At 41.0% G+C, this 24706-nt stretch overlaps 1 protein-coding gene across 2 annotated transcripts in view; it reads left to right on the top strand.

The window, feature by feature from the left end:
* The window catches only part of adgrb2 (adhesion G protein-coupled receptor B2), a 228823-nt gene that overhangs the window by 169259 nt on the left and 34858 nt on the right, over positions 1 to 24706 (top strand). For both annotated transcript variants that reach the window (XM_071499909.1, XM_071499910.1), the window contains exons 18-23: positions 10916 to 11019; positions 11352 to 11454; positions 11930 to 12080; positions 15275 to 15344; positions 17258 to 17324; positions 20952 to 21037. In XM_071499909.1, the coding sequence (XP_071356010.1) occupies positions 10916 to 11019; positions 11352 to 11454; positions 11930 to 12080; positions 15275 to 15344; positions 17258 to 17324; positions 20952 to 21037 (581 nt within the window). The remainder of the gene's footprint in view (positions 1 to 10915; positions 11020 to 11351; positions 11455 to 11929; positions 12081 to 15274; positions 15345 to 17257; positions 17325 to 20951; positions 21038 to 24706) is intronic.

Raw genomic sequence — 24706 nt, 5'->3', positions numbered from 1 at the left:
CATAACCTGCGCTTCTATAAATAGCTCTCCTGGCTTGCAGTGTGTGTTTGACATGATTAAAGAAGGCTTTTTAGCAGTTTGGGGTAATGCCTGTTCTAATACACTGACCCCATCTCTTGTATTGCTCTAATGGACATCCACAAACCTGACAGCTCTTAGCTCACCTTCCTCTCAGAACCACCCTCTTCGTGCAACAGACCCTAATTCATTAACTGTACTGTATAACGTCCCACAATGTCACCCCATTTATTTCACACCTTCCTTCTATACTTATACCCACCTAACCCAATTTCTTATTTATACCCACTGTCTTGCTCCCTTTTTTCTTCTTAACCATCATTTTTCCACTTGTCTTCTAATCAGTTGTTTTTCTCCTCCTCCTCCTCATCACCCAATTTTTGTCACCCTCCTCTTCACCTCGTTAACACTTTCAGTTGTTATTCTCATTTTATGCCACAGCTCCTTGACTGCTGTGGTCGCAAAATGTTCCCTTTAGCTTTTGCTGTTAATTTTTCTACATGCTTGCATGCACCTAATACCCACGAGGACAGTGATTACATTAAATAATCAGGGAGTGAAAGGAGATGGAGATTGGGTAAATTTGTTGTTACACAGTAGAATCTACCTCCCCCTCTCTTAATGGTTAGTTTAGAAAATGGAGCCAGCAAAGCAGATCCCCAGTAAGCACTGGAGGGTAACTCCAGGTGTCACACAAATGGAAAGTGATTGTGAGGAATGGAGGTTTTTGGGGAGGAAATGTTCAACCAAACAGAAAAGGTTGTCTGGTCTCAGCTGGCGGGGAGAACAAGAAAGAGAGAGAGAGAGAGAGAAAGAGAAACACAGAGATGGAAAGGAGATGTCTGCACTAAGTAATAATGCATTAACAACCAGAGTATGGCTGAGAGAAGAGCTGTGCACCCATGTGGACATGTTTACTTGAGTAACCATTTCAGTATAAAACATTGCTTCCATATACTGTTTCAAAATACATTACGATCAAAACTGTCTCTGCCCTCGTGGATTGGTAGACTTTTCCTGTGTTTGAATCCACGCAGAGCTTTTAGTGTTATAGAGTTGCAAATTGGAAGGAGAGGTAGAGATAGTCTTCCTCAATCTAAACCCCAATTTCAAGTTTTTCTTTTAAAGCAGCTGTAGTTGATGTTTTATCATTTTAAAAATGTATGAAATGACTATGTAAGAATAATGTGCCAATGTGAAAGGGGCCACTCAAAGTGATGAAGCTGTAAAGATGTAGCATCTGAATCTGCAGCTTCCCTCGACTTTGCAGAGCTTTATAGTGAGTTTCAGCCTCAACTTTATTCTTTTAGTTGCCTCTCACACTCTCATAGTGTTGTTTTCCACCAAAGCAGCAAAAACCCGCAAAATTGGCTCAGCACCAAACGGCAGACAGGTACAGATGGTGACTAGCTAGCTAACATAGCGGAACTTTTAGCAGCTAACAAGCTAAGTCATTTCCCTCAGGCGTTGGCAGAGGCCATAAACAGAGCTAAAAAAAAAGAGGAAATATTGGACTGACACTCATCAGGTGGACACAAACACGACTCCAAGTGAAAGATAATGTTGCTCCATAACTGCTGGGGCAACTGTAAGCACACAACTTTTCATTATCGACTTAAAATTATGTTGTGTTCACATTTGATTCTGCTACCCCCAAGTGGCTGGAAATTGTTTTCTCCTTAACATAGAAACACAGCAGTTACTTGATAATGTTAACCATGCTCTAAATTTTTATTATGTCAGCTTCATGTTTTAGAAATGGCATTTTTCCAATGACAGAAGCTCCAAATAATGTAATAACCATGGACCTCATGTGCAGTTCAAAATGAAACATTGTATCAGTATGGAGCAAAACATAGCCCCATGTTGTGGTAAATTCATCCATTCAAACCAAAATTGACCCAGAATCATAAAATGAATTTTTTTTTAGCTGAAGATTGTATTTCACTCTTCTCGACAGTAGCCCTCTGTTAGCAGTCCATGAACGGTAATGCAATTTTAAGCTCTGTGATTGGATTTTCTTACCAAAATGCAATGTGGGAGCCAATGTTAATGTTGTACCTTCCATTTTTTATATCCACAGGCTTGTACCTTACTTTGTAAATTAGATTTTTTTTTTTTTTTTTATCAAAGATCCATTTAGTTTCTTATGTAATTGTTTGTCTTTTGAACAAGACTTTGTTGTCAACAGCCAAGGGTGCCAGAAAGAGCTGCTCTAACTTTGCAGCTTAGTTTGATTATTTATGATGATAGGGGCTATTTTCTTTCTCCATAGTTAATTTTGATTCGTCTACAAATACTTGAATGGTAAGAAATAGGTAACACAGTAGGGATATATTGTATTACTAAGATTCCAAAAAGTTAGAGGGATCCAAAAAGTTACTCCCCACTATATACAAAGAACTTTAACAGGGCAATCATATCTGAAATGTTAGCCAATCCCCATCATCCTCAGTTTTTTTACTTGTCACCTCCAAGTTTTGATGGATCAATGATCATGATCAGCTCTCTTGAACTTTCACTTAGATGGATCAAGCCATCTAACCCATCCAGACTTGGATAAGCCAAGTCACACCTTGCTAATATCACCGGTGATACACCTCAGAAGGTGACACTGACTGGCCCTTTAAATTGTAGATGCCCTGCCCTTTTACAGGCTCTGATATGGATAGTCAAATAATATCCCATAATATTTAAACCTCTGACAATCAGCTGGCCTGTAAGACATTTCCATACCATACTGTAGGAGTTATCATTTTATTCCCTTCTCCTCTTCCCCTGGATACCCTCTCATTCTTTTTTATTAAGTGTAAAGAGGGTCAAAATAAGGTCATGGCCTTCAGGTGAGTAACTGCAGTTATTCATTATTTTGTCCCTCAAAGCTTGAATTACTTCACAGGGGTCTGGAACCTATTACAGCGCTCAGAGAGACATTAATTCCCATTATATGGAAAACATGATGACTGCGACCCGTAAGCTGAACAGGTCATTCCAGCCGCTATTTCTGGTTCCCGTGACTCCTCTTCCAACTGAACAACATTGACTTTTCCCTCGTCACACAGCAAGCAGGTCGGCTATGTTGAGTGAAAGAGGACTAGGAGGGAAAACGTATTGACTTTTGTGACATTTGTGACATGTGTGAAGAGTGTGTTAGTCATTAGTGATTCATCATTCAGCCCCCAGTACCACCATTAGACCCAGTACTGAGGACCAGAAGGTATGGGTCAGTGTTTTTGTGTCAATGGCTCTCAGTCAGAAGCTGTTGTGGCCAATGCTGAGTGCACTTTGTTGCTTTAGGGTGCTCCAGAGTTAGCTTTTTATTCCAGCGGAGATTGGATTCTATAAAAGAGGAGGGAGAGACAGATTGAATTTGGCAACACACAAAAAAAAAAAAAAAAAACGGCAGCCACATCCAGACATTCAAACACAGACAACTATAGGTATGGATGTTTGCCCTTACAAACAAACACACAAGCAGGCACGCATATAACTGAACACACTAACATACAGGTATAGACACTCACACACCCACACACACACACTCATATGCTGTGTCCAGGCTGTGTGGCTGTTGGAGCAGAGCTGAGTATCAGCAGCCCAGCTCTGACAGCTTATCCTGGGCCATGGCGCTAGGGACAAGGGGGGTTGAGGATTAACCTCCATGTTTAATAGAAAAGCGAGGGAGGGAAGGGGGGAGAGAAAGAGATGGAGGGATTTAGAAGCAGTGCTGCCATTACAGGCCGTTTACAGTGCAGTGAGGGATAGCCAGTTAATCCTGTTTACTTTCTATAGCCTCTGAGATTTCTGTGTGTGTCTGTGTGTGTGTATTCTGCTCTGCGTCTATGGAGAGACCTTCACTATCAGACACAAGACAGAGGTTGTTACTTTGCAGAAAGAGTGACTGATTGAGTGAGGTCATGAAGCCATACTATAAACCAAGCCACTTAATTCCCAATATGACTGCAGAGGGAACACGGACCCTACGGATATGTCTGCACTCATTGCTTCCACAGTGCTCATAGGGATCATGGGATTTGGAGTTGAAGGAGGTACTGGCTTTATAAAAGTCAGTTTAACATTTTGTGCCTCCAGTTAATCAAGTGAGTTATACCTCTTTGCATCATTTTTGTCAGCACACATTGGTTGTGTTCAAATTGATTACAGTTTTTCAAGTGCCTCCCTCCAACTTGTTTTCAAGGCTACAGGGAATCATTGCTTGTGCTTGCCTTAGCAGGTTACCAGAAATGCAAGTGAAAAGGTCAGTGGTTCAAACAGCGCCTGAGACCTTGATCCAGTCAGCATAGAGGAGCACACAAATAACTACACATGCATTGGCCAGGAGATGAGAGATACCACAGCAGGAATGGAGAAGTGGGGATGTTTTTTGCACTTACATAATTTACTTACAAGCCAGTTGCTGCATCAAAGCAATTTTCTCAAAAGAACAATATCTGAATTGATGTCTGTTTCTCCTGTTAAGGATTTCTCACATCTTCTTTCACCTGCCACGCTAACTGCCTTTGGCCCATTCTCGTGAAATAAATGAATCTACTTGAGATGAATTGCTCTTGTTTCCTCTGCTGTCATTAGTGCTCACCGGCACCAGATCAGAATGGAAAAATCTCACGACTGAGTCTATTATTTAGACTGTTAATGGCCAAAGTGCCTAATTTGACTGGGGAGGGATGATAGGGATTATTATTGAGGCGCCACAAGATGGCAGCTCATATTTTAATTTATTATAACTGAACAGGAGACAGCACTTAGAAAGAAAACAAGGCCTTCCCTCAATGAAGGAAGACTACAAGGTTATGGTATGCAAATATCTTGCTCTTGTCAACTGTAATTAAAATATGAGGGTTGCTAAAATTTATGAGGGACTCTATGTGGAATTGCATTAAAATCTTTGAATCCCATGTCAGATTAATTGAAGGTTAGTTGGTGACAAGAGAAATGATGACAGAGTAAACAGGTGAAATGATTTGGATGTGTTTCTCCGGGTGAAGATGCATAATGGTTTAGCATAGATGTGGCAAGGACAGGTTTACTGGCTAATTGGATTTTTTAAAACTGAATAGAATTTTTTTTTTTTTTGGATGTGGCAGCACACACACATGCAGTCTAACAATAACAATTTGAGTGAGGGGGGAGGCGAAATACAAATTTTATCTATAACACGGAATGTAATAGGTTTGATAGTAGCCTTTAAGTAAAGGTGTATCTTGGTGTTACTATTAGACCCTGTGAGTGATACTCTGTATTTATCCTCAACATGTGGTACAAACCTCAACATTATGTAAAAAAATACACAAAGAAAAGGCCACCACTTGATATGATGACTTTACATTTTAAGTCACTGTGTCAGCTCCGCAGGTTGTCACACACTGACAGGAGACTTATGGCTTGTCTTCAGACTACTGAAGTCAGAGCCTGTCAAACTGAACCCTCGAGGGTCTGCTGAATTGATTCAGTTGAAGCATATCACTGGTTATATTTACCTAGTGCTGTGACAGCTAAAACGGCAAGTGAATAGCAGGAACACTAGATTAGCAAGATGTAGAGTGTTACATCTCTGCAGTAGCACAGTCTGCTAGCGTATTTGTATGCTTGTACCTGTGGGGACAAATGGAGCATATGCCTGCCAAAGGTAAATACCTTGAATTTTGAAAATGCCATCTCTTCAAGAATTATTCAGCATTTCACAAGGGGCATAGCATTTTCTCAGCTTTCACGGGACTGTGAGACACGCGGCAAAAAAAGCAGCATACTACATGAGCGATGATGAATACTGATAACTGTATGCACTAAATGTGAAAAGCAGTCTTATTTAGACTCTGAGATGGACCTTAAGAGATGAATGACAATATTTGCTTGAAACGATTTGTTTACCTTACATTGCAGCTGTGCAAGTAATGACTGCTCTCTCTCTCTCACAAGCAAAGGCAGGGGTAACGTGATATTCCTCTGCAGAACGTCTTAGGAAAGACACTGGGTCAGAAGTATGTAACCCAGACTTGCTGTCCACCTCCCATTTCTCACCAACACTCAACATTTTCCCCTAACCACAAACCTGCATCAGCTGATTTCTTTTAGTCACTTTGAGGAAGCAGAAACAAGCAATGGAAACATTTATGTGAGCATTACCACCTTTTAAGTTGATAGATGAATGAGTTAGCTGATATAGCCAATATCGCGCAACATCAGCATTCAATTGGAGTAGAGTTTCTGGCCATCTAATGAATCTAAGTCCAATATTCACTCTCCTTTTAGCTCTGTTTTGTTCTCCACCAACTCCTGAGGGAACTATCTGACTCTGTCGATGCTAAATGCTCCACTAGCTAGTTGCTAACTTAGCTGTCTGACGTAGGTATCATGCAGTGGGCTTTTAGAAGAAACTTTTTTGGTAAATTGCGGGCTATGAAACCAAAAGGGTAAGCTAAAATGCGCTGAAATGCTCTGAACAGCAGAGAGGAACTCCAGTGTCAGGTGATAATTTCTTGTGTGTTTGTCACTTGGAGCAAATCCTTTCACAAACAGGGTCATATGGTTCATCGTAACTCTAAAAATAGTGATTATAGCAACTGTTACAGCAGCTTTAACCACATAGTTTTCAGTTTGTCAAATACTTAAGTTTATGACCAAATAACTGCAGATCTAATGATATTTCCACCAGCCATAGCTGCACTGTTTTGTGTATTTTGTATTTATTAGCAAATGTTAGCATGCTTAAATGCTAAGCAAAGAGGGAGAGGCCTTTCCTTGATGAAGCAAGACTCCAAGGTTATAGTATGCAAATATCTTGCACTTGTCAACTATAATTAAAAGATGAGGGTTGCTAAAATTAATGAGGGACACTGTGTGGAATTGCATTTGAATCTTTGAATTTTTTTTGTCACATTAATCGAAGGGTAATTGGTGACAAGGGAAATGTGAAGCAATGTAAACAGGTATTTTGTGTTGTGAAAAATACAAATTTCATCTAAAACATCAAGGTTAAGATGGCTTTTTGGGAACCTCATAATAAAAATTTGATATTTGCTTGAAACAAGGAGGTCTTTTGTAGTGTATCTAACACTAGACCAAGATAGGATTATAGTAGCCCTAAAGAAAACATGTATCAAGGCGTGACTGGTTTTAAGTTAAAACTGAGTGTTGGATGAGGCCTTTGCTCTGTAAGTAATACAATAATTACACAGAGCAAATCAAGTCCTTAACCAAGTAGTTTTCAGTTCATCGAGTACTTTAGTTTATCATTTCCATCAGCCTCAACTGAGCGTTTTAGTGGGTTTTGTGCTTATTAGCAAATGTTAGCATGCTAAATTGCTAAACTAAGAGGCTAAATCATATCTGCTTTAACATAGCATTGTCGTTTTAGTATGTTGGCATGCCAACAGCGGCATTGCTGTGCCTAAGAACAACCTCACAGAGCTGCTAGCATGGGTGTAGACGTTTAATCTACATTAGCATGAACTATCCTTAACCTTAACTACGTAGTTTTATGGCAAATTATAAAAAAAACCTATTTTGTGTTTTTGATACTTGAACACGAGAGAAAACCTTAAGTTTCCAAAATGCCATGTCTTCAAAAGTCAAGAATAAGTCTTCATACAGTGGATTTTTTCAGGACTTTAAGTGCACTATTGTGTAATCTCAGCACCGTAAATGTTCATGTTTTCAATGCTATAGGAAAAAGAGACAGACTTAATGGAAAAGAAGGACATGGAGAAAAATAGTAGATTTGCAGAAACTCACTGCTGAAGAGTGAGCAAAACATAAAGGTAGGGAGGAAGCGGGGGAAGAATGGGAGACACAGAGAGGGAGGGAAAGGGAGGGAGGGGGTGGTGGCAGCAGGATAGGTAGGAGTGGAGGGAGGAGGAGTGTCAGTGAGAGGAGATAAGTAGGTTAAACTTCCTGAGCTGAAAATAGCTATCTTCTCCATCACATGGTAGCCAAGCTGCCCAGGGGAGCCTGGCCATATACAGCAGAGCCTCAGCACACTCTTACTAATCTGGTGTCTCTCACTGTGTTTTTCTCCCTTCTCTCACACATTGTGCACACACACACAAAACACAGGCACATATCTCCTCCAACTGCAACATAATATCACTATGTTTATTTAGGGCAGGGCATTTGTGTGACACTGTAGCCTGAGGCTTGATGTGTTGTGTTTGTGTGTGTGTGTGATTGTGTGGGTGTTTTCCTTTTTCATTTCCTCCATTGTAGCATCCCTCCACATTATGAAATTAGATGCCTAATCTCATTGCACACACATAACCTAACCATATCAATTAAGACAACACTGTTACACAAATTGACACGATGAAATGCTGAGGGACAATTTGTGCATGTATACTGGGTAAATTACAAATAAGGGTATAATTTATTCCATTACTTGTCTGATAGAGGCTAATTTAAGACAGAGAGGGAGAGAGAGAAGGGAATGTGTGTGTGTGTGTGTGTGTGTGTGTGTGTGTGTGTGTGTGTGTGTGTGAGAGAGAGAGAGAGAGAGAGAGAGAGTGTGTGTGTGTGTGTGTGTGTGCTTGCCATTCCCCATGCATCCTCCATGTTTGATCTGTCAGACCAAAAAAAACCAAACAAAAACAAAACACAAATGTCTGCATATCCTTTGACCTTTCACTCTACATGAGATCAAACGCAGTGAGTCTCTGTTGTCTGTCACTCTCCTCCGAGGCCTTTCCTTTTTTCCTGAAGCAGATGCTTGTCATATCCCCTGTTTCTCTTTTTTGTGGGTGTCTCCTTTCTTATGAGGTGGTTTTGATTATGTTTCACCTCCATTCTCCTTCCACTGTGTTTGGGTGTATGCTGTATTGGTATTCCAGCCCATTCCGCTTTCCTCTGGAGAAATTGGCTTCTTTTGATGGGCCAGGGAAAACCACTAAAAGGGAAGCTTTGACTCTGTCATTTTTCTTTCTCCCCATCTATTTCTTTCTCCTCCTACTCTTTGCTTTCTCTTACTTGTCCTTAACTCTTCCCACTTCATCTCTCTCTGAATCTCTCTCCTACTCTTTCTTTTCAGTTTGCATTCTTTATCCTTTTCTGAAGTGCTCTCACTTGCTTTCCTCCTCTGCCTTCAGCTCATCTTGAATAGAGACACACACACACACACACACAGACACACACACGCACATACATTCGTGCAGCTTAAACACTGACTTTCAGTTAGTTGGCACATCTGCCTGGACGTGCCTTTGTGTATGAGTATGTACTTTATTTGCGGTGAAAGACACCTTGCACAGTATGTGTGTGTGTGCATACAGTGATAAATCTTCGGGATGAAAGGGAAGGCTAGTCACCCTAGGAGGTAAATTGAGGTAAATTGTTTGATTGAGAACTTAAAAGCAGGCCAAACATCAAGCCCATTTGGGACGCGGCGGGGTGTATGCTCTCCACGCAGCTTCATTTGTCTGTTCCTCATCCTTTCAAAGGCACACCTCGGGAGAGAAGCAAAGCAGAGGTGCGTTGTACATCATGACCCAAATTTCTTAATTATGCACTGTGGTCTAGTGCTTTTACCCTTGTACACATGAAATCACTACAATGGGTGTAAGTAGGTGCACAGCGGGTGTAGAGGAAGCTTTTGTAAGCCTGTGTCATTTAGGCTCTCAGTGTGCACGGACTACCTTGGCAGTTGGTTGGCTACTTCATGTGTCAGTCATTCAGTAAACTGAAACTATAATTACAATTATAAGGTCTGTCGGTAATACTGGAAAAGTTTCATAGGTCACATCACAATAGTCAAGATAGGGGCACTACTTCTAACTGACAGCAACTTTCAGAATACTGTAGTGTAATTATGTGTTATTATCCAGCTCCATCTAACAGACTCTTGTAATTGTAATTAAAGGTAATTGCATATAATTAGCATTAGGCTATCATTAAAAGGGGCTCCAAGAGGGATTACAACTAAGGGAGTGTAAGAGTTAAGTGCAAAGCAGGAAATAAGCCATTACTTTAATCTGTATGGGCCACATCAAAGTAACCAGCTTTATTCCAAATTCAGTTATCATTCCCTAATATGTCATCTAACTAACAGCTGACCCTGTGTATGACGCTGGATATAACTTAAAACCCCACATTTTCAGGCAGCCATGTTAGTTAATTGGGAAATAGTAGCTTGTTACACCTTACTGGAAAACTAGTTTCACACACAATCAATGAGACGCAGGGTTGTTTGCATTTCAGTGTCATTTTGCTGTAGGTAATGTTTTTGCTCAAGAAGTTAAACGCAGTGGACAGTATGGACCATATAGTGTCATTGGATTTAGTTTCTTTGGCCACCTAATTAAAAGGATAATACTTCAGACTTGCATTTGACTTTCATGTTCATGTATCTGTGCAGAGTTACTGTCTAAGAGGGTTGGGGGTCTGCCGAGGGTCACGGGTCTGTCTGTAGTTACTGTTTAAATGCATGTTAACTCTCTCATTGAAAAGTTGAGCAGCATCTAATCCATGTAAAAGCCGAATGAAGAACAGTCAAAAAAAGAGGTGTAAAGACACTGTGTGAAATAAAAAACAATCTTTCAAGTCTTGTGTTCCCATGATAGTTGTTCTGTCATCTCCTGATATAGGCTGGTATATTCATCATATGTTTTTCCTTTTATATTTCACTTCAAAGTATGTCACCTGGCAGAAGGTGAATACACTCTGACTTTAAATAACATCTAAGTTTTATTTTGTTATTATTATTATTATTATTATTATTATTATTATTATTATTATTATTATTATTATTATTATTATTATTATTATATAATGTATGAAAACTATTAGGGTTTTCAAGTAAGGTACATCTGTGGGATAATGCATTGCAATAATTATTAACTATCTAATTTCCCCTCTCTGTCCCACCGCTTTCCCACCTTTTCACTCTCTCCAGGACATGGGTCCTACCAGCATGCCCTCTGTGCCCCTCATGGTGGGCTGTGGGGTTTCCTGCACCGCTCTGCTGATCCTGCTGCTAATCTACGCTGCCTTCTGGAGGTGAGAACACACACACACACACACACAAAGTCGTTGGTGTCATGCATGTGTCTATATTCACACGTCCCTAAACACTATTCGGGCTACATGTGCTTCCTCCGCTGTGCCAAAACTCCAGCGAAGCCTAATAAGGAACAAATGGTTCAACTACAGCAGGGGGTGGTGATTAGTTATGTGGTAACACACATGGCAGATGGCAAAATCAAGCTAATGACTCTGCAATGTCCAAAAAGTTGCTGTTCAGTCCATCAATCTGTCATTTATACTTATCTCACATGTCTGTCCTCTCTCTCTCTCTCTCTCTCTCTTTTCTCTCGTCCTCTGCTCTGTAGATACATCCGTTCGGAGAGATCGATCATCTTGGTGAATTTTTGCCTCTCCATCCTGGCCTCCAATTTATTGATTTTGGTGGGACAATCTCAAACGCTTAGCAAGGTAAGGTGCACTGATGCGCAAAATGAAAACACACAGAAAACTCTACTCCCCACAGTACTTTCCACCAAGTCCGCGCACTTACAATTCCAGTGAAACTGCTCGAGACTAAGCCTTCTCTAATGCCTAGAAACAAAACAGTCAACAGTAACAATAGGCACTCAGTGGAGTCCTTAAAGTGGAAGCTGACATTTTTGGCACAAAACTGAGTTCTCTAAGTACTGCGTGGTGGTCAGTATTGATCAAAATCAGGCCAGGTTCCACTGCTATTCTTCGCCACAGTATGATCTTCATCAGGCTCCCCTTTTCCTCTTCGTCCTCTATATTTTGCAGAGTTTTCGTTTTCCTCTGCTGACTAGTCCTAAGAGATGATTCACTTCGACACCTACCACAGAAATACCTTTTTTCTTACTTTTTTACAAAAACGTCTCCAGCTGTTTTATTTATTTCTCTCTCTCTGACTTGCTTCTCTCTTCAGGGCCTCTGTACTGTGACTGCTGCCTTCCTGCATTTCTTCTTCCTGGCGTCCTTCTGCTGGGTGCTGACAGAGGCGTGGCAGTCCTACCTGGCCGTCATCGGCAAAATGAGGTCACGACTCATTCGCAAGCGTTTCCTGTGCCTCGGCTGGGGTGAGCATCCACAAGCTCTTCCACTAACACGACTGTAACGTTAAGTTATTTGGATTCAGCTTTAGTGTTTAGGCCAGAAAAAAATGTGCACAGTGAAATTTATCTGTGAGTCTTTGTGAAATATTTGGTTAGGGACTAATTACATGCTTAGCTCCCTGTGCTTCTGTCTGTTTTCTCTGTATTGTGCCTTTGCTTCCCCCCCTCCTGGCATGTTGTTCTCAGGATGATACATTGTTTCATTCACCAAGGAGGGAAAAAAGCTCTCTGAGCTAACAGGACATGTGGTGTATTAAAAAGACGCATGTATTTGCACAACACAGCTAATTGTAGCTTCCTCCATTTTTGAATCCCGTTCTCGCAGAATCAGCCCTGTTGGTCAACATTTCTCAGAGTTCACCAAAGAATTCATGATTGAATCCACTTATCACAGCAATCCCACCATGCCGCCACCTGTAATGTTAGAGTTGCAGGTGCTGTTCTGATCTATAGTGAGGTTAGCTGAGAAAATACTGCGTACCACCCTGCCCTGTGCTAATAAAACATATTGAATCCATGCACCCATCCAGCCGCTCACGTGACATGACTGCAACTACCCGTGCTCTCTACTGCAGAGTCTGTATCCACTCTGTTGTTCTCTGTTCACTGTTCAGATTTAGTTTGAGCAGCTAAAGCATACAACAGCACGATGACATGCACGTTTTGTTTTTTTTATTCTAGCTGTTTCGTTGCTGCTTTGTTACCTATTTTCAGTGGGACTGTGGATACAGTCAGTGTCGCTACTTTTCCTTCATTAACTAGTAACATTAGACATTGTATTTCGTCGCAATCCTGCTCATTAACAGCCAAGCACCTAAATCAATGCATTTAGGCATGTGAGGATACTGTTTTAGGATCAGACTATTATCAGTAATTATTTAATTTTGTCCATCTTTTACATTATTGTTAAGTCTTCATTGATGATGAAAATTTGTAGCTCATGAGGTCAGTTTTCTTTGAACACCATGGCTGTGCATCGCTGTGTGCGCCCAAATGCATATGAGCATTTTGTTTGTGAACATTCTCCATAGGCATTAATATCTGCTGCTGAGCACTCAGTGTGGTATATTGCTGATGTGATTTACCCACGTGTGAGTCAAGCATTTTGGCCAGCAGATTTCTGTAGTTACTGCATTCTGAAAGAGACTCATCAGCATTGCAGTGGCGTCCACTCTAACACTTAGCTACCAATATAAGTTTCTGCTGTTGCCCCTGTTGGAAATGCAAACTGCCCCTGTGTGCCAGAGGAATTTTCAGCATTGCAAATGAAGACGCTTTCATGAAGTGGGTGCAGATTGAACCACTGTTGTGTGACAGGAATTGATGACAGACAGCAGCGAGACAGGCATATTTTACATGAAAAGGTAACAGAGTATGGTGTTGTAGTGTTGAAATTGTTGGCTGCAGTATTCTTAATAATCTGTCTTTGCTCTGTTCTCATTTATATCCCATTTTTCTTTGCTCTATTCGATTCGAGTTTGCTGTTTCCATTTAAATTCATGGACATTCATTATAGTTCCTAATGTTATTTTATCTAATACAGCCAAAGTGTCGCACTATACATCCAGGGTATAGGTAATCGCACTCCTCGGTGCCATTCAGCCTCCAGATCTCTATTATATCGTCCTTTCACTGTACCACAACATGATGCAACAGGCACCAGGGATGTCAGGGGATAATCAAAGCATATGATAACATCTGCACAGCACTGGCAAGATGCTTCGAGATAACCCTAGAAATTACAACGCCCCACTACCATCACCACACACACTCACCCTCACCCACACGCCGTCTGTTCATTTCACTTGCTATTGATCCCACCAGTCTAATCTGCCAAGTCACTGATGCCCTTAACTGATAAAGAGCAGGGAGAATGTAAAGATGTTGTACAGTCAGAGATAGAGAGAGAGATACTGGCGCAGTGTGTGTGTGTGGTATGTGTGGTATGTGTGTGTATGTGTGTGTGTGTGTGGTATGTGTGTGTGTGTGTGTGTGTGTGTGTATGTGTATGTGTGGTGTGTGTGTGTGTGTATGTGTGTGTGTGCATGCACGTTTGCAGCGGCAGCTGTAGAATTAGCCGATGAACTTACAAATGCTCATGACATGCATGAAGCAGTGGAGCAGAGTGGAGAGGATCAAACAGCTTATCCTCCTCTCGTCCATTTCGCAATTTTCTCCCCAAATGATGTGATTGAAATCAGTTGCCATGGAAACAGGAGATTTGGGGTGTGACTGGACCTGTGTTAGATTAGTAGTAAAGTATGCGTGTGTCCCCCTCATATAGATGTGTGTGTTTACAGTATTATGTATCAGTAAATGCAAGATTGATGCTGTTGTCGTCTAATTGAAACCTTGCACATGCCAGTTAGTGGACCGGCCTGGCTCCCCACCATCTTATTTGTTAATGTTAATGTGACTTTTTCTAATTGCTTTTCATTTGCAGCCATAATCACAGCTTTGTTAATTACATGAATATTTCAGAGCCAAGCTCATTACAGGCCCAGCATATTTCCTTCTTTTCCTGGCACGCGCTCTGTGACACTCAGTTTCACTCTCTTTCACTCTCATTTACACACACACACACACACACACACACACACACACACACACACACACACACACACACACACACATATACATACCCTCATGCAGTCACACACAAATTGCTTGATTATTTAACTAATTAATGCATGACTTATTGACCACTCCAAGCTATATCTCACATTTTTATAAACTCTCTCAGCCTCACATGCTCACAGGCTCACAGCGATACGCACGCACTCACACGTAGAGGCGTGCGGCGCGTGTGGGTCATCTGTGGCAGTGTCAGTGCAACAGGAACTTCCCTGACATGCTAAATCACAGCTTTCATCCCTGCAGTGAACTTGAATCCGAGCCCACTCTTCATGCCTGTAGATAGTGTGAGCGAGTACATGCAGAGCACACGGGCTAACCTGCAGAGCACTCAGCCGGTTTCAGCCACATATGCACATCTTACGCGCTATTGCATGGCTGCTTTGCATTTGAATGGAAAGAGCTGTATGGAGCTGTTCACACCGGAGAATCTTATTTGGCCAACATGCTTCCTCCTCCCCATTAAGGCTCCCTTTTATCCTTTGTCTCGTCCTTTTGATCTTCTTCTCTCTGTTCATCTGCAGGTCTTCCAGCTCTCGTTGTAGCAGTGTCGGTGGGTTTCACCAGAGCAAGAGGTTACGGCACAGCCAGCTAGTGAGTACCACTTCTAATATCAGTTTTTCCATATGATTTGGGTTTGGATTGGCCGGAGGCTCAGCACCATCCACTGCCTATATTTCTGACCGCTCAAAGCATGCCAAAGTTTGCTGGTTGAAATAGAGCACCATGCCTTTCCTTCTCTTTAGGTTTCAGGCTAAGGTCAATTTTATTTAATAAGTTAGGTGGGGAAGGTGGTCATTAATTCAGTGAAGGCAGCCCATCTCCACTATAATGCTGAATCTATAAACCCTGAATGTCACGTCTTTTATATCAACATAACAGTCACTTTTCTTCCCCATCCATCTATCCATCCAGTTGCTATACTCGCCTATTCCCATTCTATATCACAGAGGGACTAAAGCCTGTCCCAGCATGCACTTAACAAAATGCAGAGCACATCTTTTTATTGTCCTCATTTAATAGACACCAGATAGTGATATTGATTCCAGTTGCAAGAGGAAGCTGTGGAGATTCTACTTGAGACACATTAAAGGTGCTGAAAACAAGGTTTAAAATATTTTCCAAGCTTTTCTCTGTAACTTTAAATACTCATGTAGGCATTTACGGTAGGAAAAACATCCTTAAGTAATATTTATTAATTATAAGAGCCAAAAACTCTAAGGCAGTGGTCAACAGCTGGCAACCTACGGGTCAAAACTGGCCCACCAACAGTAATATCTGGCCCTAATATCTTTTTTGTTTTTTCAATCTTACAATTTCGGACTGACAGTCCCACATTTAGCTATAAATGAATCTATCCCCACCTGAAGAATGTTTATTATACTGTTATCCTGGTGCTAAAATAGATCTCAGTCATGGCAGCAACAGTTACCCACAGAATCGCTCCAAGCCTACAAAATAAAAAGCAAGCAAATAAAAAGCAAATTCCAGCATTTTTTATCAAACTATTTCTTAAGTCAGCTTTTGATTCATTCTGGTCCGCCATCTAAAAAATTAGCCCTAGGTCAAACTTACTTGCTGACCCCTGCCAAGGGGCTAATCCTGTTTCATCAGGACTATATGGGTGTGTTTTGATGAGCATAAGTAACAACCACAGAATTATACCTTTTTGATTCAAATGTTGCTGACCTCTGATTGGTGCACTGTGATATCTGATATCAGCTCCTTGCTACTAAGGCCCCAACCATTTCAAACTAGTGTGATAAGCAGGGACAAAAACAAAAACGCTGACATCTTACACGCATAAAAAACCAAAACTATTCTAACTTAAGAAGAAGCTTATGTGCTTACAAAGGACTCCATCAATCAATGACTGAGAAAACAACTTCTCTTATATGGCTTTTAGACTAATAACAGTCTCATTTAGGTGACAAGATTATCGACATTTCATGTTCTGAAAAGCACATACCTAGTTAATGGTGTAATTGACTGAAGGAAAGCAGATCTTAAAAGATGCTTACAGACGCGTCCCCTCTTTCTTTATGTAACATCTCATTAATATGAGGACTGCACTTCAGCTTTTGAGATGCGCTTTTTTCATCTTCTGCTTCCTCTTTGTTCAGCTGCAATTAAGAAAACAATGGGGTTTCAATATGTTCCGATGACATCACTGGAGGACATATAAGCTCATTACTTCTCAATAGCTTTCGCACCAAATGAAATTTCACAAGACCATGTACAGTTTGAGGATATGTTTTAGGTGATATATAATTAATTTGCTCAGGACTGTGGGTAATATTTACAGAAAACTTACCTACCCATAGAAATGACTGCTTTATCCTTCACTAAGGCTATTCAAGTAAATGTGATATTTAATTAGTACTACAGCACTGAGAGCAAGTGAAATGTAAGACGTGAATGTGGTGAAGTGAGATTTCACACACCAGTAGTTCAGTGATTTTGTTGTATTTTGTGCCTGAAACACTTCTCTATTCTTTTTTTCCCAGCTGCTGGTTGTCCTTGGAGGGCGGTCTGCTTTATGCCTTTGTTGGGCCTGCTGCTGTCATTGTATTGGTGAGTCTGTCCAACGTACTCTCTCATCACAAGAGTTCCCTCAGTCTCAGATGAACCAGCCTCCCCTTGTCACCGGTTACATCGCAAAACATTTCGCTTGGTTACGCTTCGAGCAAGGAGCATTAAAACAGCTGCTTATTGACCTCTGAGTGTTTTCCTTTCCCTTTACTCCCACATGCACATGTGAGCATACATACCCAGGGTGCACACGACAAAATGATGACCTGAGCACTTTGATCCTTGAGTTTGAAAATGTCAGCCCAGAAAAACAAGAACATATTCCAGCAGGCGAGCGCTTCCCAGCAATGCAGCACATGGCTGGACTGAATTCTAGCCCAGCAGCTGAATCTCTCACTCTTATGTTTACTTTTAAAGTATGAGTCACTGCACTCAATGTATTAAAGGCTTTTCTTTTTTTTTTATTACAAAAAACTTTTCAGATAAGTGGGCACCACAATCATAATAATGTGGCCTTTATTTTTGCCAGTTGCTATAAAACACAATTTTATGAGCAAGTAAATACATTGTCCTACAGCGAAATTGAGTGCATTGATTGCATCTCAGTGGTGTTTTAATCATCTGTTGTTGTGGGCTGCGGTATGTGTGTGTGTTTCTAGGATTAGTTAATTTCTCCCAAATGAATCCCTGGGTGGATATATCCACCACTAAGCTTAATAAGTCTGGATGGGGTACTGAACTATAGTTAGGTAATTGCTGTCACTGATGTTGCAGTTGCGTTTGTGTGTTCATGTCTTAGGATTCTCTTCTCTTGGTGCTTGCACACTCACTATAAGGTACATGTCAGAGCGGAAACATACGGATCAGACAGTGGCACAGGTGTGCATGTTTTTGGAGTAAATTCCTCACAGGAGAACTGCAGTTTGACCGGTTCTGTAAGCTGCAGTTTGGGACATGAGGGATTACAAGATTATATGGTTCTGAATATTCATGATTATGAAAATAAAGTGACTTCTAATACGACTGTTATTTGGAGGCTACACAGTCAGAAAACAGTGCATAGAAACCTGCATGTTTAGAGTCACAGTTTTGTGTGAAAGCACACACAGGCTTTGCCTAAAGAAATGCAATATGTTCAAATTTACAGTAATAAAATTAACTTATTATGATAAAATAAAGGTTAGGCATTTGAAACCTTTAAGTCAAAGGTTGTAGCCATCATGTAAAATCAAAGGGTGGCTGTCCTTGTAAGTTGTTTATCAGTGTCTGGTGTTTATTGGTATGTTTCCAACTTTGCTTCATCTCTGCCTCCACAATGTCGTTGTACAATCTACACCCCAGCTGTGTTGAGATGGTCCCCAGGCCCCTGGTGTTGTTGCTGTGGCCCCACTCTAACAAACAGCTGTAATGAGAGTGGGACATCGGGCAGAGAAACACAGACCTTCCCACAGGACTCTTCTCTAATTAATGAACCTGGCCTTGGGCAAATAGCAGAGCGGGACGATGCTGACTCACAGAGCTGCGGCCAGACATGACTGGCATGACAATAGTGCTCTCGCAATCTGGCACATCATAGGTGGTTGTCAGCAGCAACACGCAGGAGAGGGAAAAAGGATCAGAGAGAGAGAGAGATTTTTAAGCTGCCAGATGTACCATATACCGCCGATGCAGCAAAGAAATAAGGTTTCAAGTGAAAAAAGTCCAGCTTCTGCAAAAGCTGCAAAAGCTGGAAATTCAACTGACCACATGAAAGTCAGACCTGAACTGCTCAACCACTCAGCTCTTTCCTCAGGAATTATAGCGGCTGTGTGTAGAATAAGATGTTCCTGCCTAGCCAGAAGCTGCTGTTGGTGACAGATGAGGGGAGGAATCCCAGCAGACGTTCAGTTTAGGACCTTGATAGGGAGAGGAATGCAATGCATACACAGTACAGGTATGCACCATAGTGTGAATGTCATCCGCTGCTTATGCACCTCATCGCTGAAAATCAAAAGAACACAAGCAGATGAATGATTAAACAGACACTGCAGAGAAACCTTTAGAGGGAGGAGGAAATAGCGGGAGGGAATGTTGGAAATCAGGATTATAAAGAAAATGTTGCCAGCAGAGAAAATCTCCCAGATGGGCCGGATTTCAGGGTAGAAGAGGTCTACACGTGGCAAGCCTTGGCTCAGATCTGTGAGTGTGTGTGTGTCTGTGTGTCTAATAGAATCTGTATCACTGGGTCACTATTGCCAGATGTTTGGTGAGTTTGGCTATGGGCTTTTCATTAGTAAGAGAAGCCGGGATGAGAAACAACGAGTGTTTTGTTTTTTTTGTTTTTTTTAAGGTACCACAAATGGAAATGTCACTGCTTACAGTGATAATAATGTTTTGTATTAAGTACAGCACTTACCTAAAAGCAGATTTAAGAGAAACTAATCTAGGACCAGCATCTAACATTCGTCCATGTCACAGTTATGTATGGCTGTCAGAGGGAAACCCAATGATGTGATGAGAGTGAGGTGTTTGAATTTGCTAAAATTCACACATGTTGAAGGTACCCTGCGGGTCCCCGTTTTCTTTATATCATGCAGACGTGAGCAGGCAGATGAGGCGATACACTCTTCTGCCATTTGTTCCAAGCTATTTCTCTGATCCACAGGTAGTGATAAAATGCCAAGAAATGTAGCACTGCGCCAGAAAAGGCAGTGAAGAAAAAGACCGTTAGCAAACAAACACGGGCATAAACAAACAAAAACAGAACAAAAAAGTATAATGAAAAATATTTTTGTATGATACATATATACTTTTTTTTTTTTTTATTACTTTTCAGTTGTTTTATGAGGATGAAAATTCAGTATGTTTGTGAGGCCTCAAGGATACACAAGTGGTCAGGAGCACCTACCTACAGTATATGGTCTCATGTATGCTTTTTATCAGGATTGTTGAATCTAAAGAGGAGAAATATTTCTTGATCATACTATTTATGAGTAACTGGCCAAGTGTAAAGTTGCATGTTAGTCTAATTGAGTGTGTTAATCTGGCTTTTGTTGGTAACCAAGAGGATTTCAACCATTTTCTAAAATTTTGATTTCACCATGAAGGATTCATGTCTCTGTTCCTGTGCATGCAACTTCAACACCAGCTTCATTAACGTAACAAAGTTACACAGTTCTGAGTACAAATCTTTATAAAAGGAAAGTTCAATCATAGCAATATCATCTGGTTAGATTGAGTCAACTCTGTAAAAGGAATAATGATTGAATAAATAAAAATGCTATTATATGTCCTGACAATGTCGGTTTAGTAAAAGCACAGTGAAAGGGACTTTACAAATATGTGTACAGTGTTGGAATGCCTCCACATGAAGTGTTAAGGAATTATGTCCAATTTTGTCTTTAGACATTTTAGCTCCTTCAATATGACAAGCATTATAGTTGTACCATTCACTGTGAGTAAAACTTCATGGAGATGAGTTAAACATCAAGTCAGCCTGGGAGCCCTGACAGCTAAAGCACTGTCGCTTTCAGTCGCTGGTACGTGGGACAATTAAAAAGTCATCTTCAATCCGCTGAAACATTGAGGAAGAAATATGGAAAAAGCTGTTACTGTGCACGACTCGAATCCCTGCTGGCAACCCATCTATTACAGCAGTCCTTATCTAACTCTCCTCTCTGTCTCTCTCAGGTGAATATGCTCATTGGGATTGTGGTGTTTAACAAGCTCATGTCTCGAGACGGCATCTCAGACAAGTCTAAAAAGCAGCGAGCGGGGTAAGTTCACTTCCTAAACCCTCTGCACCTCACACACAAAAAAGCATTAAAGCGCACTCCCGCAAAACATGCACACACAACTGACAAAAATTTGCTGCATTAGTTAAATTTTACCCTCTGTCAGACACAAACTCAGCGGGGACATGGCAACTGACTCAAACTGCTTTCAAGGGTCTCTGCACACACACCTACTTGTACACCTGTGCCTCCAGTAAAAACAACGTACAAAAAAAATTTGATCCAATTTGGCAACAAAATGACAAGGCATCTGTTATGTTCCGTTGCTCTGTGAAATCTATCAGCATTTCACTATCACTTCCACATACATATGGTTCCCGTCTAATTTTCTCAGTTTTATGTGACATACATGAATACTGTTGATGACAAAATCAATGGCAGATGGAAACCTAATTATATACTGTAAACACTGGGATTATGTGGATCACAATTTATGCACTATTGAAATCCAATGCAATCCAGACAAACATGCACACGCATGATGTATGCATACATCAACGACATGCATGCATATGCACCCACCTGCACCATCACCTCTGTTAAAGCAGCTGGCAGTTCATCATCTTCACTAATCCTGAATGTGGAGATTTCCTCAGCTCTCGCAGCCAAATCCATGTTTTCATTTCCATACCTGTTCATTCCATTGTTTTCTCTCTCTCTATCTTTCACATGTTTTCTCTCTCTCTCTCTCATTATATTTCCTCCAATGTCTGTCTCTTGCACAAATTGAAATTGATCATTTGTGTATAGCTGCAAGGGTTAACAGTACAGATTGGCTGCGGGTTGATTGGCTTTTGTTGCCCGGTAATGCAACTGAGATTAGACCAGCTAATGTGTACAAACACACCCACACACCCACACATACACACACACACACAGCAGGTGTGCCCTTCTTTGTTACAGGAAAGATCTTTGGTGTTATCCAGGTATTAAGCACATTTCCTCTCAGGTTCTCAGAAGTGTATGCATAGATGGAAACACACACACACACACACACACACACACTCACGCATATCTAAGCGCCCGCACGCAGTAGTTGGTCGTGTTGCTAACAGGACAGGCTGTCATTAGCATAATGTATTTCCTTATGAAGCCGTGGGGATGTGGCTGGCACTAAGGCAATGAGCTGTGATGGGACACTAATGTAGCATAGCTGTGCATGGCCCCATCATTCTCCACTCGCAATATATATATATATATATATATATATATATATATGTATATTTATATATATATATATATACACACACAAACACACACACACACACACACATACACACACTGTTTCTCTCCATCTGAGTAGTCAACTGTAAGTAAACAACCAACCGGAGTCTTTTTCTCCTCACACACCCCAGTCAAGCTTCATTGTTCACAGTCACATGTACAGATAAATAGCTCTCTCACACACACACACACCTGCATACACACTGGCAGTGGAAGAAGATACTTGTATGTATTTCCTGTCTGTGTCATTGTAATCTGTTAATCCACATGCCTCTGCTGTAACATTACAGTGTCCGTCTCACGTTCTCTGAATCAATCTTTGTATTCTGAATGTTTTTCATTGCTGCTACTTTTTTATGATCTGGTTTTAATTTGCCTGTCTTTCTTTTCTCCCCCCTCCCCCTCCCCCTTTTTTCTTTTCCCCTTCCTCTCTTTGTTGTGTCCACTTTCTCTCTCTCTCTCTGTTGTTTTTCTTTCCTTTTGGTTCTTTTGCAACTCTTGACACCTGCACACTCATCTGTTGTCATCACCGGAACCAACAACCCCCCCCCCCCCCCCCCCCCCCCCCACCCCCTTCCTCTCCACATGGTTTTGTGTATGTGTGTGTGTGTGTGTGTGTGTGCGCACATGTCCTAAAGTGTCCCAGCGGAGGCGCGTAGCCGACTGCTCCTGAAATGCTCCAAGTGTGGCGTGATCTCGAGCACCGCTCTGTCCAGCTCGACTGCCAGCAGCGCCATGTTAGTCCATCTTCATCTTTCTATCTCCCCACTCGCTCTCTGCCTATCTCTTCCTCTCCATCAGCCTCTCTCCATCTTCCTCTCTCTCTTCCCTCCATCCTTTTAATCTCTGGCTGTCGGTAATGATGCAGGATGACATTCAGACTTGTGTGGATAAAAAGAAAACAAACCAATGAAGGGAAAAACACCTGAACTGCAAGCCGCCACTGTTTAAAGAGAGCAAGTTTTGATCCAAAGCGGATTTTGCTCAGGTCGTACAGAGCAAACCTGACCTGCGTCAAACAGTATTTGTGAAGCTCTGTTAGAGTTTGTTTTAACTTGTATATAGCGCAGCGTTGTGGAGGCTGAGCGCATCAGTGCAGCACAATGTCAGGAGGTGTCTCAATTAGGCAAACTGTGTTGTTGTGGAACACATTACTGTAAATGTCTACACTTTCAGGCTTTCATATTAAGTTAACTACCTCAAACAGTAACACATCAAATGTCAAATGGAGCTCAATAATGGGATGAGAAAAAAGTGACAAAGGGACATCACATGCTGTAGCTGCATATATTTAAGTATTTAAGTTAACTATTAGGCATTTAAATATTGAGTATTTTGCTAATGTGTCTAAGTGCTGATGTTTTGTAAAGCAGCATTCCACCAACTTTACAAGTCAATTTACTTGTCAGGAAGAATGTTACAGTTTGTGAAAACAGCTGTGTAATGTCTTCTGTACCTCTGGAGGAGCTTCGTGAAGTCTAAGAAAATTGCATTTTGGAAAGTGCTACTTAATTTTTTTTTAGTTTGTGGGAGTTTTGGTCCCATGTTAGGGACTAAAAGTCAGGATAGCTTGGCCTCAGTGTACAAACTAGAATATTATAGTTTCCTTATATAGTTTCCTGGAAACGCTGATGGATATTAGCTCTCCTGAACTATTATTCACTTTTTTTTCTTAAAAACCATTATATAACAACAGCAACAAAAGTCTCTGACATACAATATGTTGCTATAAGATATCGTTTAGTAAAATAACATAAGGTATCCTGACAACTCTTGCTGAAAACACACTGAACACACAGAGGTAGATGTAAGGCAGGTATATTTATATTTCCCACACCCTATTTCTAGAGGCGCTGTACAGCACACTACTGTCTGAACTGAAAATATCTCAAAATCTGTCTTTCTCCAATTGGGTGAAGACAATTGAAAAGATACCTCTCTGGTATAACAAGAAAAAATCCACACTTAGTTTTTTTAAGACATAGTTTTCTTAGTAAGAGGTTTGTTGTCATGGTTTCATATTCAGTGCAGCCACTGCGACCAGTCTCTTAATCAAAGATCTTCCTCCTATTTTACTGTTGCAAACGATCCTGTGCACATTTAACTGTGAACCTGTACAAATCTCTCATTATGACTCAGGGTTTATTTTGGAAAAGCAGAGGCTCTGGTCTTTGTTGTGTTGCTGTAATGGGCTGAGATTGCCTTTGTTGATTTTTTTGTTGTCACTGGGAATACATGGGGCCATCACTGACTTTTTTTTTTCTTTTTAATAAACTTTGCTGATCTCAGATGTGCCTATGTATTTGCTGAATACAGATAGAGTCTGTTAATAGATGTGGTCATTTGTATTCACATTACTGGACCTTTTCCTGCTGCTTGCAGGACACTGTTCAGTCAGAAGGTCCTTCAAATAATCTACTTACAGAA

Source organism: Trachinotus anak, unplaced genomic scaffold, assembly GCF_046630095.1.
Source record: "Trachinotus anak isolate AG129_WGS33_773 ecotype Australia unplaced genomic scaffold, CSIRO_AGI_Tana_v1 ptg000016l, whole genome shotgun sequence".
NCBI classification, from domain to species: Eukaryota; Metazoa; Chordata; class Actinopteri; order Carangiformes; family Carangidae; genus Trachinotus; species Trachinotus anak.
The sequence above is the reverse complement of the archived record's forward strand: the minus strand, read 5'-3'. Positions and strand labels throughout refer to the sequence as shown.